At 43.0% G+C, this 16104-nt stretch overlaps 1 protein-coding gene, 1 long non-coding RNA gene and 3 other non-coding genes across 5 annotated transcripts in view; 1 reads left to right on the top strand and 4 right to left on the bottom strand.

The window, feature by feature from the left end:
- Positions 1-2133: 2133 nt before the first annotated feature.
- On the bottom strand, positions 2134-6014 carry LOC117048982. The gene is made up of 4 exons (XR_004426898.1): positions 5892-6014; positions 4469-4586; positions 3068-3132; positions 2134-2263 (listed from the first exon to the last, which is right to left on the bottom strand). It is a non-coding gene; the product is annotated as an uncharacterized LOC117048982 (long non-coding RNA).
- Positions 2911-3002, bottom strand: LOC117049292. Its single transcript, XR_004426930.1, has one exon. It is a non-coding gene; the product is annotated as a small nucleolar SNORD12/SNORD106 (small nucleolar RNA).
- LOC117049291 lies at positions 4669-4762 on the bottom strand. Its single transcript, XR_004426929.1, has one exon. It is a non-coding gene; the product is annotated as a small nucleolar SNORD12/SNORD106 (small nucleolar RNA).
- Positions 6015-6088: 74 nt separating the features above from the next.
- LOC117049290 lies at positions 6089-6183 on the bottom strand. The gene has a single exon (XR_004426928.1). It is a non-coding gene; the product is annotated as a small nucleolar SNORD12/SNORD106 (small nucleolar RNA).
- Positions 6184-8731: 2548 nt separating this feature from the next.
- The window catches only part of LOC117048981 (retinol dehydrogenase 10-like), a 12533-nt gene continuing 5160 nt past the window's right edge, over positions 8732-16104 (top strand). The window contains exons 1-3 of the mRNA XM_033153514.1: positions 8732-9320; positions 12874-12972; positions 13141-13286. Of these exons, the coding sequence (XP_033009405.1) occupies positions 8865-9320; positions 12874-12972; positions 13141-13286 (701 nt within the window). The 5' untranslated portion in view covers positions 8732-8864. The remainder of the gene's footprint in view (positions 9321-12873; positions 12973-13140; positions 13287-16104) is intronic.

Genomic DNA, 16104 nt, shown 5'->3' with positions numbered 1-16104 from the left:
CACTCTTCAGCTGTGTGCTTACACTTTGCAACCACCTACCAACAAAGAGGAGAACAGATGCAGCAACATTTTAAAGTCCATTTGTGGACAGCCAAAATAACAATCTTCTGCCCTTCACAGAAAAACCAGCATTACCTTTGCAATGCGATCACTATCTAGGTCAGGGGTGGGGGAACCTTTTTCGATCCAAGGGCTGCATTTTCTTCTGGGCAATTTGTTTTTGGTCAAAGAGGCAAAAGTGTGCACTGCAATGAATGTGAATTTTACCTTTGTACAATCGGCTAGTCTCTTCTCTCCCCGTTGAATGTTTTATTGATTTTGTAGCAAAATAGCATTGATCAGTTCCAACAAAACCTGTGACGTGTTGCACGCTTGTATCAATCACACATAACAAGAAAAATCGAGTGGGGACATTGTCAAGTAACTAAATACATAATCAAGGCTTCAACTGTCCATGACAGTCTCTCCATAAGCAAGCTGGAGTGGCTGGAGGTCTTGCATTAACGCCACTGCTATTTACAGACTGGATAAAAGCCAGATCCCAAACTTTCCCTTGCCATCCTATCAGAGATAATCTGGAGTCTTTCCAATTGGGAGGCATTCTCTAACAGGGTAAACAGCATAGCTATCAGATCTTTATGTAGGAGAATCAAGATCGGCATCTATTGACAGATGGCCCAGAGCAATGTTTGGCCAATTAGAGACAAAATGCTTTTGCCAAGTCCTGGGAAAACTTGGCACCCAAATGTCATAAATTTCAGGTGTGGGTATGTAACAGCAACTGAACCCAAACCTGATTGGTGAGACACACATCAGTATGTCATGTCAAATGGTAAAAAAGGGAGATGCTTTGCAGGGCTGCTCCGAGCACAAGTTAAATACAGCAATACAAGTGATTAGCCTCCCCTTAAGAGGAATGTGATTTTGATGTACAGGTGTCCTCCCTATACATTAGGAATGGCAGATGGTGATAAAAGGCACCACTTGGACTGTCAAGTGAGCTTATGGAAGACAATTATGCTCCAGAGCCCTCTACCAGTTGCCAAAACATGAGGTTTGCCCTCCTGTCTTATCTGTGCTCAAAACACTCCCCTGACTACAGCAGCAAAGCCCCCAGCTTTTCCTAGCAAGGTCAATACAGACTTCAATGCTATTTGCTATACAGACAGGAAAGGTTCATATACAAGAGTCCCAAAGTAGCAACACCTTCTTCCCCCAAAAGAGCTTTGTGGGGACAATGTCCCCTCAGGGATCCCAATTAAGAATCACAGGTGTGTGGAATCATTCCAGTTTTGGAAGACAGACAACTAACTAAAAGCTCCTTTTTGTAAAATCAGTCCCATTAAGTTCCTAGCCTACTAAAACGGGGCACCTAAGCTCAACTCACAGCATGGAGTTTCTCCTGGACAGCAAGCAGAAATGCAATGGGCTACCATCAGGATAGCCCTCCACCTACCTAGCTGACCATTCCCTCCCCTGGATGAAATTCCTAGTTGCCTATGGTGATCACAAGTTAAGAACCAAAGGTGACCTATACAGAATTGTGGGGTCCTTCCTAGGACATCCCCTTCCACAATACCATTACCTGCTAGCCATGCAAGAGTTGCACCCAACCACTTAAATCAGGCATAGGCAAACTCAGCCCTCCAGATGTTTTGGGACTACAACTCCCATCATCCCTAACAGGACCAGTGGTCAGGGATGAAGGGAATTGTAGTCTCAAAACATCTGGAGGGCAGTTTGCCTATGCCTGACTTACATGAAAAGAATGGTAACAGTGCTGATAAGGCACTGGACAGCAAAACTAAATAAACGTGTACTTGTGAAATGTAGCCTGTATTTGTGGGACAAGTAGCACTGAACATATACAACTATAAGACGGCCTGGCCCAGTAGGCTTCTGCACCTGACATACTTTTTAACAGGAAATGCTATAAACCTGGGTTGTTATGCACACTAAAATATGCACTTTCCCATACAGCTGTAGCCTTGCCCCCAACTGCCCCTTCTCTAAATGATGGTAATCCCTGGCAAAACAGCATCAGGACATGCCCTGCAAACTGAGGGATGTTCCTGGGGAAGGAGAGGGGAAAGTTACCCCGTGATACCACTGAAAACTCAGAGCTGCTTTTAAATTTGCCATGGTGCAAAACCATGCATTTATTGTACAGCAACACTCCTGGGACACTGAAATGATTTCTCCTTCAAGTCTCAGCCGTTCTGCTTCAAGCCAACCATCGGGCAGCAACCAGGAACCCTTGCGCCTGTTGAAAGAAACAGAGAAGGCTTAGCCACCCATCGACTGCAGGTAGGATTAAGTTAATTACCATGCTCATGTGCCAACAAAGCCACTCCAGCAACTAACTTCTATCTTCCTTATTCTAGTTACTGTTAATGGATGCTTGCAACACCACCAAAAAAAGCTTCCTGTCTTACGTGACAAAGAGCAGCTGCTTTGCACCCCAAAACAACCATGCTTCCTCCTCCAGGACAGCCCTTAAGATATTTGAAGATGGCTATCATATCTCCTTCTCAGGGGCTCTTAAATCTGCCCTGAAGCCAAAACAGTAGTTAAAGGGATCGACAAATAAAGGCTGCTGTAACATTAGCTCTTACAGCGCAAAACTGTTGTTGCAGAAATTTGAATTGTTTTACAAAACTGGCCATCTATTTATTCCAAGGCAAGGAAAGCATTTACCCATCTATGCACCAGTTATGTAATAAACCAAAGAATCAAGAGGTCAGCAGCCTTGGGAAAGTGGCCTGCACCTTCTGCTTCTCATTATCCACAACCCTCATGCTCCCATCAACATGAAAACCCATTAAGCAGTGTGCATTTATAGCAGAATATTTACACTAGGCTTCTGTCTTCCAAGTCCAGTACAAAAGCATGCAATGTGAGATTTGGACATCAGTGGAATCAGACCATCTGGCTAGAACGCATGTTTTATCAGCATTGCCGATAAGATGGGGAAAAAAGATTAAGTCATCATGTACCACTGAATAGCATGCCACGTAAGCACCCTGCCACACTCTTCTAAATGGCAATTTGGTCTTACAAAACTTACAACACTTGGAAGACTTCAATTTCCCTTGCCATCCTCCCATTCAGTCTGACATACGGTGCTGCAGTCTGAAAAAAGAAACAGGGAGCATATTAAAGAAGGGGAAAATTTTGCTTTGTATTACACCAGTGAATTATCTGGTAACTTCAAATAAACGCATGCTTCAGGGCAGCAGGATATCACGCAAGATGGGAGGGGAGTGCATAAGCCTCAAGGCCTGTGGGAACAGGCTCAAATAAGACTGAGTCAACATGAGCATAAAACTGCGTATGAATGGGCCTTTTGACTTCACTTGCAACACCAGAGCCTGCAGTGCTGTGCCTACTTCGGGGGAAGAACTAAACTCAAGATTTCTATTTTGTACAACCCTGTAAAGATTGCACAGAATGTTCGGCTGCCAGTTTAATCCAATACACAGGTGCTTGCTTCCCACTGGGATCAATCTGTGGCTGAATGATATCCCCGCAGTAGCCTCGCATGATCACGGGCTTCTTTGTACTATTTAGTCCCTGCATACAGAAAACGAGGCTTTCAGGGAGACCTCCAGACTAGCCCTCACCACCCCTCTAAGTTTTCCATGTACTGACTGAGAAGCAATTATGTACAGTGGTGCCCCGCTAGACGAATGCCTCGCTAGACGAAAAACTCGCTAGACGAAAGGCATTCGCTAGCGGAAGGCTGCCTCGCAAGACGAATTTTCCTATGGGCTTGCCTCGCAAGACGAAAAAAATGCCGTTTTTTTTTTTTTGTCAAACTGCTCTTCCCCCGTTGGTGCTTCGCAAGACGAAATTTTCGCTATACGACAGCACTCGCAGAACGAATTAATTTCGTCTTGCGGGGCACCACTGTAAATACCCACTTGAAGCCTAAGGTTTACCACCTTAGTGGGAACCAGTCATGTGTTTTTTACTCAAGTCTGCTTGATTTATACCAGATACACTCAACTCCCACACGCCGTTAACCTCCCAACTCCCATCGTTACATCATATTAATTGTATTATAGTTCAATTACTTTTAAAATTATTATCTTTTACACCTTTTTAGCTTTCTGTGTTTGCTTTAATTTTTGCGAGTGAGTCTCATTTGAGTTCCGGTTCTGGGAGGAAAAATGGGGGGATAATAATAGGCTTTAAGACTGGCCAACTTTAGGGCTGTTTTAAGGGTTATGGGGGGAAATGTGTCTTAATACAAAGTTTGCATCTTTACTTAGGCATACCCAATGACTTGCCATCTGAGATGTTGTAGGAATTCAGAAATTAATGATGGGTGAGGGAGAACCAAAACTGAGTGCTACAGCCACCTAGTGAGTTCATGACAGTGAAGGGAGGATTTGAACCAAAGGCCTCCCCCGCATCAACTTATCTTTTCTAAATTAACCAGAACAGGAAAATGCAAACCCCCTACCTTCCAAGCTTGTGTAGGATCAGAGCAAGATGTCCTCCTTTCAAGGTTTTATTTCAAGCCACCCATCTCTTCTGCATGGGCCCGCCTCAATGATTACAACTTCAGGCTCACTCCGATCCTAAAAATGATACAGAAAACCAAAGAGTTGTCATTTTATTTATTTCTGAACCAAGGGCAGGCTGCTGTAAAAACAAGATTATGCTGATGTCGTCAGACAAGATCTGGCTAAAGCAGCAAAAAATCAACACTGTCGCTCTGATGGGGAAAAAAGTGTTGGTCATCACAAACATCAGCGAGAGACCATAGCAAGGAAGGGACGGCTGCCACACACAAGAAACTGTGAGGCTACTTCTAGTTACTGTTTAAGGACTTTCAACCATCTTTTGTATTATCAACAGGAAGGCTGAAACTGCATAGAAGTTGGAACTGTGCCCCCAATTGAATGAATGGTATATTCCGGCCACATGGCCATCCCTGGAATTAAATCCTAAAGAAGTTTTGTAGCGAGCTGCTGTATGCAGCAGTTTGGGAGACAAATTGCAACTATACAGCAGGATTCTGGAATACTTGGTTCCATTATGTGACCCCTTTTAAGCCCATCAAAAAGCTGCCCGCGAGTCCAGCACCAAAATGAATGACAATGAAGCTGCCTAACCAAATCACAATGGTCAGAAACATGTGGGCAATGGGTTCAAACACACGGCAATAGTCAATACCGTATTTTCCGGCGTATAAGACTGGGTGTATAAGCCAACCCCCAACTTTTCCAGTTAAAATATAGAGTTTTGAGATATACTCGACCGCAGATTCCCCACCCAGCATATAAGACGACCCCCCAACTTTTGAGAAGATTTTCCTGGATTAAAAAGTAGCCTTATACGCCAGAATATACAGTATATTGTAGGCTGCACATTAATTCTACAGTGATACACAAATTTGGGTTTACAAAAAGCAGCCTAGTCCAGCATCCTGTTCTCAGAGGCCAAACCAACATACCAAGTTGATTCCCGATCGAAATGTGCTTTTGACTCATGTACAAAATATTGAGTTACACAAAAATCACAATCTTTCCTTTAAAAATATTTACAAATAGGCAACTATCAGGCACTCACATGTGTGCTCAATTAAGTTTTATTATGAATTTTATGATGTTTACTCCAAGCAAAACTTAGCAAAACAGTGCATATCATGAAGATCCACCCCTTAGTACATTAACATCTAGAAATGCAGTTAAAAGGGCAGCCAGCAGAACCTACTGAATTTGCATTAAAGAGGCAGTATAATCCTAGTTTAATTACTCAAAAGCAAGTCTCATCCTGAAAAATGAGCAGGATCGCGGCCTTCACCCTTTTGTATGTGGAATATTAACAAACTTTGGTGGCCGATGTCTCAATGAAAAATAGGATTGAAGGAGTAAACTCACACGTGTATTTGGATCGTGTGCGGGTTTCAGGTGACTCCATCACCTCCTTCCGCCCAGCTCGTTTTTTGCAGCAGTTCTCTCTGTACACGCCTAGCGGCATCGTCGCCCTAAACGGAAAGACACACACCAGTCAGATTAACCGATAGATTTGCTATTGCAAGAGACTCTCAACCGTCCTCCCCGCTCGCTGTTGAAACACTGGTGCATCAGACAGATTCTGGCTGTAACAGCAAAGAGATCAACACTGACGCTCTGATGGGGAAAAAAGTTTTAAGTCATCATGTGCACCAGTCAGGATCCGATCGGTATGGCTGCAATTTGAGATACGCGGGGGAGGGGCGATTAAATAAAATCGGGCTCTTAAAGAGCATGCAAGTGAACTGGCCCCACTGGAAAGGCAGGGGGGGGACCCCGCCTAAGAAGGAAAAACAACGAGAAAGCAACAAGTTAGCTCTCAGTTGCAAAACTCAAGGCTTCACATGCGAAGCAATATTTCCACCCCCCCGCATTTCCTAACCGAGAAAATAAAACGGTCAATATAGGGCGAAGGGGGTTAAAGGGGTTCTGAGGAACAGCTCGAACCAGCACGCGTGGTGTAATAAACAAGGAACGGAGCCGATGGCAGCGGATTCCCCAGCCCCCCCCCCCCCATCCAACCACTTCCCCAAGAAGACATCTTACCTCCACCGAAGGCGCATGTGAAAAGAACGAGGAAATGCGCCGTGGGCTCTTATATAGCCCATAGCGCCTCACTGCGCACGCTCGCCTCAAGGCATTTTGGGAAATGTAGTCTTCCCGTCCGCTTTTTCCCCCCAGATGCTGGCGAATAGATCGAGAATGGTAGGGGCAGACTATGCCCTAGGCAGGGATTTAAAAACACCCCATATAAATATGCCATATAGGTGTATAGATAGATACAGACCCTGTCCAAGTGTCCGTCTTTTCCAGGGAGTCCCTGATTTAGAGAAGCCATACTGGTTTCTCATTTGAGCCCGCAATGTCCCAATTTTCCTTCGGATGTCCCTACATGTATTTTCATTTGAAAAATGTTGGAGGGTATGGAGTTATCCAACCCCCGAGCCATCTGAAGGGAATGCTATATAGGGGAGCTTTAAAAAAAATGTTTTATTGTGTTTTTATATTTGTTGGAAGCTGCCCAGAGTGGCTGGAGCAACCCAGTAAGATGTGTGGGGTATAAATAGTAAAAATGTCATTATGGAATGCGATGTCCCTATTTTCATCGGAGAAATGTTGGAGGGGATGGAGATGGAGATAGAGGTGGAGGATTGTTAAAATTATTATTGCTTATTTAGTATACCGTGTCATGCTTGATTGCTACAGTGAAGTATTATTATACCTTTGCTCCAAAGTTATAAACTTTTATTAAGTTTTCAACAACATAACACATACATAAAAACTTACACTGCACACTACAACAAAAATTGACAAAAATTAAAAAATTAAAAAATAACAATAACCACAAAAAACAGGAATAATAACTATAATTATTCATTCCTTAACATTGTTAACTGACTTCCTCACGTTAGAGGGTGTAGGATCTCTTGGAACAGTCAGTGCCACCTTCTGGACTGGTTGTAAGAAACAAAGTAGATTCTGCAAGGCTGAAGTCTGCTAATTAGTCTATAAAGCTCAGGAAGTCATGCCTTTTTTTGCATGTAGAAGGTCCCAGGTCCAGTCGATAGCATATCCAGTTCAAGAATCAAGTAGCAAGCAGTAGAAAATGCCTGTCTGGTCTTCGAGGGTCACTTCCAGAGCAGAGGGCGATACTGGACTCAGAGGGGACCAACAGTCTTTGATATAAGACAGTTTCCAACACCCAAGGATCACACAGGGCAGTTTACAGTTTAGGCTGTATACATGCTATACCCTTAAAGCACGTTCAAAGTACATTTCCCCCCTCAAAGAATTCTGAGCTATAGCTTTTTAAGGGTTGATGTGAGGAGTAAACTTCAGTGCCCAGAATTCTTTTAGGCAAATAATATGTTTCAAATGTGTTTTAAAGGCAAAAGAGACTTAGTTGGTCTCTAAGGTGCTACTAGATGGATTTTTTTATTTTTTATTTTGTTTTGACAAAGGCAAAAGTGTCTACACAGCTTTAGAAGAAATTCTGCCATGCCTTTGCACTGAACTTTTGTGCCTTTGCACAACTTTAGTGTCTGCGTTTTCACTTTTTGAAATATGGCAACCCCATTCAGAATGGGACACTGACTCTCAGCTTCCTTTTCCTGTGTTGCCCTTGTAGAACTTGGCAGGAAGGAAGATGGGAACGAAAGCAGAATTAGTTGGCTGTGCCTCACATTGGCTTGTGCTACACCTACTGTTGGGCTCCTGCTTTACACCTGTCAGTCCCAAAGGACAGCAGCGGTCACTCCTGGATGCAACTGAATGATCCGATCATACTCAATGGAATAACTAGACAAAGTTGTCTCCCTCCAGTTAGTAGCTTCGAGATCACTGTCCAACCATCTCGTCCTCTGGCATCCCCTTCTTGTGCCCTCCATCTTTCCCAACATTAGGGTCCTTTCCAGGGAGTCTTCTCTTCTCATGAGGTGGCCAAAGTATTGGAGCCTCAGCTTCAGGATCTGTCCTTCCAGTGAGCACTCAGGCCTGATTTCCTTAAGAATGGATAGGTTTGATCTTTTTGCAGTCCATGGGACTCTCAAGAGTCTCCTCCACTTTAGTTTCTTAATCCATTTCTTTGCCATCACAACCTACTAGCAGTACTTTCATTGCATGCTAGCGTGTACCAGCCTGCCGCTTGGGAATTACTGACGAAATGCCTTAGTTGTTGTCCAAATTCCACCTTCTTAGTGGTAGTGATTGTTATAATCTCTTAAATCTTACTTTCCCCATAAATACAGCCTGTCTGGATTGCATTGTCCGAAGGCTTCTCAATGCGCTAGCCTTACAGAGCTTCCATTCTTATTACTGTCTCCCCAGAGATCTGAGACAATGTCTGTGCTTGTAGACTTTCTTATACTTACAGCTAAAGTATTTGGCTACATCATCCATGCTCTGCTTCGGTGGGTAAAGAAACCAGCAGAGAAAAGAGTCACTAATGAAATCTGCTTGATAACAGGTGCAGCCAGCCCAACTGGCATTGGGAGGTTTTTTGCATTGGAATTTGCCCGACGAGGAGCAACACTTGTTCTGTGGGATATAGACACCGAAGGCAATGAAAATGCAGCCAGGGAAGTCCGCAAGCTGGGAGCGAAGGCTTACATTTATACTTGTGATGTGAGCCGGAAGGAAGAAGTCTATAGTGTTGCCGAGTATGTGAGAAAGGACGTGGGCGATGTCACAATCTTGGTCAACAATGCTGGCATTGTAGCTGGAAAGCCCATCTTACAATGTCCTGACGAACTGCTGGAAAGAACCATGAAGACTAACTGCCATGCTCACTTTTGGGTAAGTCTGTACCCTGTGAAACAGGAATCGGGCTCCTGGGTGAAAGGAAGGCTGAATTGTGAACCTGCAGCTCTTGACAGTCAATATAGCCCAACTGAGGAGATGAACTATGCAACCACCAGGAGTGGTAGGGAGCAGAAGAGAGTGCCACTTTTTGCACCTTTGGAAGATGCATATAGAAGCAGTTTAGCAATTATTTGACTGGGGCAATGTTCCTCCCAGTCCATCTGTATCCATGGCACTGGCTAATTAGACCATAGATGCAACTGTGATAATAGAGATAGATGTTCATAGATTAATTGGCATGCCTTTCTAGTATGTTTGATTAATGGTGGCTAGGAATGGCAGTGTTAGTACATTAGAATCCAGATTAACTAGTTTGGGAAACATCAGTGTAATAATATTCTTATTTTCATCTTTAGTTTAAGCAATTCCATTCTCTTCCTTACTTTGTGATCAGTGTACTCTTGGTATATGCCGCTCAGCAAATGATGAAGTGTAAGTGGCTCAAAATACATTAGTTATATCAAACGTTATATATTTCAAGTATGAAATTGCTGATATTTCTATAAAAATATTCAATGCAGCATACGATAACACTGATGAATAGAAATATGCAACTGACTAAAAATATTATAAATGAATTTAAACATTGGCCTTAGAAACAGCTTTAAAATCTATAACAATAGCACTATGAAGAACTTCCACTAGTGCAGGGGTGGCCAACTCCCAAGAGACTGCGATCTACTCACAGAGTTAAAAACTGGCAGTGATCTACCCCCTTTTTTGGAGTTTAGGTCAAATTTTTTGAGGTGTTTTTTTTTTAGGGAGGAGGAAAGCGCTGTTTTGATGGGCTGCAGGGTGAAAATGTTGAGCTTTTTGTAGGGGAACCATAGTTGTTGAGCTTCTTGGGGGGGGGAGCCAGTGATCTACTACAGACTTCCAGTGATCTACCTGTTGGGTATGCCTGCACTAGTGCAACAGGGCTCCCCCCCATTAGCTTTTGTGGGGTGGAGTCAAGAGAACCCCCAGAACAGCACATGTGAGACATTGGGGGGATCATTCCATCTGGAAAGCTTAAATGTTTGTGCTGGTGGAATGAACACCATAGTGCTATGTTGAATTCTTCTCAAAATTTCTGCTCTTTTGCTTGGCAAGCTCAATGCTGTATTCATACGGTTTGGCACATAAAGGGTCATATCCCCAGCTACACATTTAAAGCACTCTCATACCACTTTAAGTGTCATGATTTGCTTCAAAAAACACACACCTGGGAATTACAGTTCGTCACAGGTGCTGGAAAATTTAACTCTGGGGGGGGGGGTCAACCTAGCAACTCTCAGCACCCTTAACAAACTACAGTTCCTATTTTTCTTGGCAAGGTGGTGAGCCATGACTGTTAAAGTGGTTTTGTTGTTCAGTCGTTCAGTCGTGTCCGACTCTTCATGACCCCATGGACCAGAGCACGCCAGGCACGCCTATCCTTCACTGCCTCTCGCACTGTCCAACCATCTCATCCTCTGTCGTCCTCTTCTCCTTGTGCCCTCCATCTTTCCCAACATCAGGGTCTTTTCTAGGGAGTCTTCTCTTCTCATTAGGTGGCCAAAGTACTGGAGCCTCAACTTCAGGATCTGTCCTTCTAGTGAGCACTCAGGGCTGATTTCCTTCAGAATGGATAGGTTTGATCTTCTTGCAGTCCATGGGACTCTCAAGAGTCTCCTCCAGCACCATAATTCAAAAGCATCAATTCTTTGGCGATCAGCCTTCTTTATGGTCCAGCTCTCACTTCCGTACATTACTACTGGGAAAAACAATAGCTTTAACTATACGGACCTTTGTCGGCAAGGTGATGCCTTTGCTTTTTAAGATCCTGTCTAGGTTTGTCATTGCTTTTCTCCCAAGAAGCAGGCGTCTTCTAATTTCGTGACTGCTGTCACCATCTGCAGTGATCGTGGAACCCAAAAAAGTGAAATCTCTCACTGCCTCCATTTCTTCCCCTTCTATTTGCCAGGAGGTGATGGGACCAGTGGCCATGATCTTAGTTTTTTTGATGTTGAGCTTCAGACCATATTTTGCGCTCTCCTCTTTCACCCTCATTAAAAGGTTCTTTAATTCCTCCTCACTTTCTGCCATCAAGGTAGTGTCATCAGCATATCTGAGGTTGTTGATATTTTTTCCGGCAATGTTAAAGTGGTAGAAGAGTAGATTAAAGTCATTGTGCGGATATGACCAAGGAGTTATGCAAAGGGCTATATTTTGTAATTATTCAATCAAGTTTGCCCAGCTCACTCACACAGTGTGGATGGGTAGCTTTGCAGCAGCTAATTCTAGAAAGCAGCTTATCAGTCCGTCAGGTCTTGCAGAACATGGCCTGGCTCTCATTAATCCTACTTTGCAGATTCTGAAAAGATGGAGAGACAATCAAATGGAGGGCAATTTTAAGAGGATTGCAATGAAAACTAATCTCGTTAAACTCTTTTATCCTTGTCACATGTGCCATTAAGGCTCAAATTTCTGAAGGAACTTTGAATAGGCATTAATGTTTCTTACTTGCAAGAAGAAAAGAGGAAACTGGGAAATACATGGATGAAAGCAAAGTTGTGGTGTCTCCTCCTCTTTCTAGGTGAACAGTTAGTCAGAACATCTTTGGAAAACAGGCAGAGACCTCCAGACACTCCAAGCCAGTGTTTGCATCTTGTCAGTATTAAGCTTGGGTTTGTTCAACTCCACCCACTTGAAAAAAAAAAAACAATAACAATTTGTTATTTATACCCCGCTGATAAAGCTGGGTTTCCCCAGCCACTCTGGGTGGCTCCCAACAAAATATCAAAAACACAATAAAACATCAAACATCCTGCCCTGTGGAACGGCCTCCCATCAGATGTCAATTGAAATAAACAGCTATCTGACTTTTAGAAGACATCTGAAGGCAGCCCTGTTTAGGGAAGATTTTAATGTTTGATGTTTTATCATGGTTTTAATATTATGTTGGGAGCCGCCCAGAGTGGCTGGGGAAACCCAGCTAGATGGGCAGGGTATAAATAAATTCTATTGTTATTATTATTATTATTATTATTATTATTATTATTATTATTACTACTACTACTAATAGCCACCAATAATTTTACCTACATTGGATCATGTAACAGTAAAAAAACTAAACAGATTTCTGTTTATAGAAAGAAAATGGAGCTACTTTGGTTTCTATTTCTAAAATAAATAAAAAAAATACTGATGAAATATATGTAGCTTTTTTTTAAAAAAAAATGTTGGTATAGATAAGAGTTAAGCTTGGAAGAAGTCAAAATTAAGAAATATTACCCTCGTGCAGACAATGGTATATTTAATAGGACAGTTGTAGAGTGTGTGTGTATGTGTGTGTGTGTTTACATATTTATAATAAAAGAAACTAAACAGATTTGTGCTTGTATTCTGCTGGTACCTTTGCAAAGCAGGCCTTCAAACATTACAACTGCTGCTTACAAGTTGCAAATCTGAATACACAAAAAGGAAGCATGAGTACAATCAAAACTCTCTTATCCCTTTTTTGCAGACAGTCAAGGCTTTTCTTCCACAGATGATCAAGAGCAATCATGGCCACATTGTGACAGTCGCAGGATCATTTGGACTTTTTGCCACAGGTTGTCTGGAGGTTGGTAAGCGACACATCGATAGTTCACAAATGCTAAATTGCCTCTTTGACATTTGCATGCATTTATGCCATCAGTTCCCAAGGCCAAGCATTGCAGGGTCTTACTAAAACAGTGGTAGAGCCCCTAAGTTAAGCATGTAAATGAGAAAATGTTGCTTGTTTCCTCAGGGCTACTGTGCTAGCAAGTTTGCCGTGGTTGGATTCCATGAAGCTCTTAGCCATGAGCTGAAAGCCCAAAGAGTCAGTGGTGTGAAGACTACCCTCCTTTGTCCATATTTCACAGACACTGGCATGTTTCATGGCTGTAGAATCAGGTAAGGCTGCGCTCAGGACTCAATTTTTATGTTTCGTTTGTTCACTTTTTATGACTACTTTTGCTATGTTCATAGGTTTTTAATTTTTATATACCGTATTTTTCGCTCCATAAGATGCACTTTTTTCCTCCTAAAAAGTATGGGGAAATATCTGTGCGTCTTATGGAGCGAATGCTGGTCCCTGGAGCTGAATTGCCCAGGGGCCAAAAGAGCATCCTGCTTTTTATTTTACAAAGAGAAAAGGGGGTGTTGAAAGGACCCCGCTCAGCAGCTGAGCAGCAAGATATCGGGAGAGAGATAAGAGTCCCAGGCTCCCTTTCAGCCCTGCCTTCTTGCCCAGGCCTCCATTGTTGAATGTGCTGCAGAGGGAGGTTGTTTGTTTCCCCAGCGACATGTGACTGGCATGCTACATTAGATTATCTGTCTGGAAACTGTAGAAAAGGCTCCCTTTCCTTTAGAAGCTGCAGAAATGTGAGTTGAACCCCATAAAAATGGGGCTTTTCCTCTTTGCAAAAGGAGCTTTGCTTTTCCCCCTTTGCAAAAAAAGCTGCAAAACTTTTAGCTGATCCTCAAAAAAACAGGGTTTTTCCTTTTGCAAAAAAGCTGCAAAACTTTTAGCTGATCCTCAAAAAAACAGGGCTTTTCCCTTTGCAAAAAAAGCTGCAAAACTTTTAGCTGATCCTAAAAAAAACAGGGCTTTTAGAGGAGGAAAACCAGAAAAATATTTTTTTTCTTGTTTCCTCCTCTAAAAACGAGGTGTGCCCTATGGTCCGGTGCGCCCTATGGAGCGAAAAATACGGTATGTTGCAAGCCACCTTGAGCATGGTTTTGACTTTGGAAAGGTGGTGTACAAATAAAATGATTGGTTGACTGATTGACACTCATATAGATTCCTACTCAAAACACACACACACCAGCTTGATCCCTGGCACAAGGCATGCACCTACTCTTAGTAAAACTTAGCTGAACAACAAAACATTCTGCCCCTCTCCTCCTCCCCCCAGTGCACCCCCTTAATCTGTTGTAAGGGTTCCCCCAACCCTTTTTTGGAGACGGCATGTCACACACCAGGGGGGGACAAAGAAGTTTGAATCCCTTGCACTGATGAGATGGTTAAAGGCCACCCATTCATTTCAACAGTACTGTACACTGAAAAGTTCAGAATGGATTCAGAGCCACTCATTTCTCAATGAGTAGTAGAGGGAAATGTAGACTTGCTGTAAGCTTCCATTCTTGGACATTCCAGTCTTTAACGTACATAAAATACCACCTCTGGTAGACAAGCAGGGCATCATCAGAACATGATGCCATCAGAGGATGGGCTTCTTCTCTCCCCAGACCAGAACTCTGGCATGAAGTGAGGTGAACTCTATCCTGGACTGAAATTCCCTAGCAAAAAATTCTCCTCCTATCGTCAACTTTGCAAATTTAGTATATCTATCTATCTATCTATCTATCTATCTATCTATCTATCTATCTATCTATCTATCTATCACAGGAGTGGCAAACAGTAGGCCTGGGGGGTTGAATGCAGCCTTCCAGGCGTGTGTGTGTGTTCACCTTTGGATTTTGTGTGGCTGGAATATAGCCTACCATACAAATGTTGTTGTTCAGTCGTGTCCGACTCTTCGTGACCCCATGGACCAGAGCACGCCAGGCACGCCTATCCTTCACTGCCTTCCGCAGTTTGGCCAAACTCATGTTACCATACAAATAGTCACCTCCATTGCACAACCCACCTTTGCCTCTGGTCTCTGCCCACTATTTTTGGCATGATACCCATGAGAAAAGATGCATCCCTTGGTTTGAAAAATCTTCCCCACCCCTGTTCTATAACTACATAGCTGGAGAAGAGTGATTACCATCTTCCCACATTTTAATAATATTCAGTGTGGCGCCTGAGACAGAGAAAGAAGGAATGGGAAGATGTCCACTTACTTAATTTGAATTGTTCCCATGGATTACTGACTCATCCCTTAGCTGCCTAGTACTTGCAGGGGAATATATACTGTTCACACGATTAATGGCAGGGTTTGCCGAGCCGTAACGATACCTTGAACTCACCTTATATAGAACAGAATCAGCAGGTCCACATTTAGACTTTGCTACAGCGACTCCACTCTGGTTCAGCGGTTCATGCATTTCTGCAATTAATAATGTTCTTAGCCTGTCTGAAGTGGTTGCTGCAAAGTGTTAACCTGGAACATTGTTAATGGGGACAGTGGTTCATCTGCGAGGATGAAAAATCAAAATGTTTCTAGCTAAGGGTGGGCCCCATGGCTTGGTATCCAAGAAACAGCTAGATTACACAAGAGAGCAAAGCAAAGCAGAATCTTACCCACCCACAATTACCAGTAATATCAATTATCTGGTTCCCAAATAAGAAACTGCCATATATCCAAGTCAGACTGCTGGCCCCTCTTAGTTCAGTATCGTTGTCTGCTCTGGAAGTGACCTTTAATGGCCAGACAGAGGCGTTTTCTACTGCTTGATACTTGATTCTTGAACTAGAGATGCCAATGACTGGACAGGACCTTCTACATGCATGTACCGCTGAGCTATACAGGCCAGTTGACAGACTTCAGCGTTGCAGGATCTACCTTGCTTTTTACTTAAATCCTGAGATCCACAAACTGGAGCCTAGACCAAAAGAAACACATCGAGAAAGAATTCTGCACCCAGGAATTTGTTTTGAGCAGCAGAACTGAGCAATGCTCACCACCCTTCCACATGAAAGTTGACACCGCTTCCTTTCCCTCAACATGCATTTTTTTTCTTTTTTCTAGGCAAGAACTGGAAGGCCTACTTTCTCCCTTAA

This window comes from Lacerta agilis, chromosome 6 (assembly GCF_009819535.1).
Source record: "Lacerta agilis isolate rLacAgi1 chromosome 6, rLacAgi1.pri, whole genome shotgun sequence".
NCBI classification, from domain to species: Eukaryota; Metazoa; Chordata; class Lepidosauria; order Squamata; family Lacertidae; genus Lacerta; species Lacerta agilis.
The sequence above is the reverse complement of the archived record's forward strand: the minus strand, read 5'-3'. Positions and strand labels throughout refer to the sequence as shown.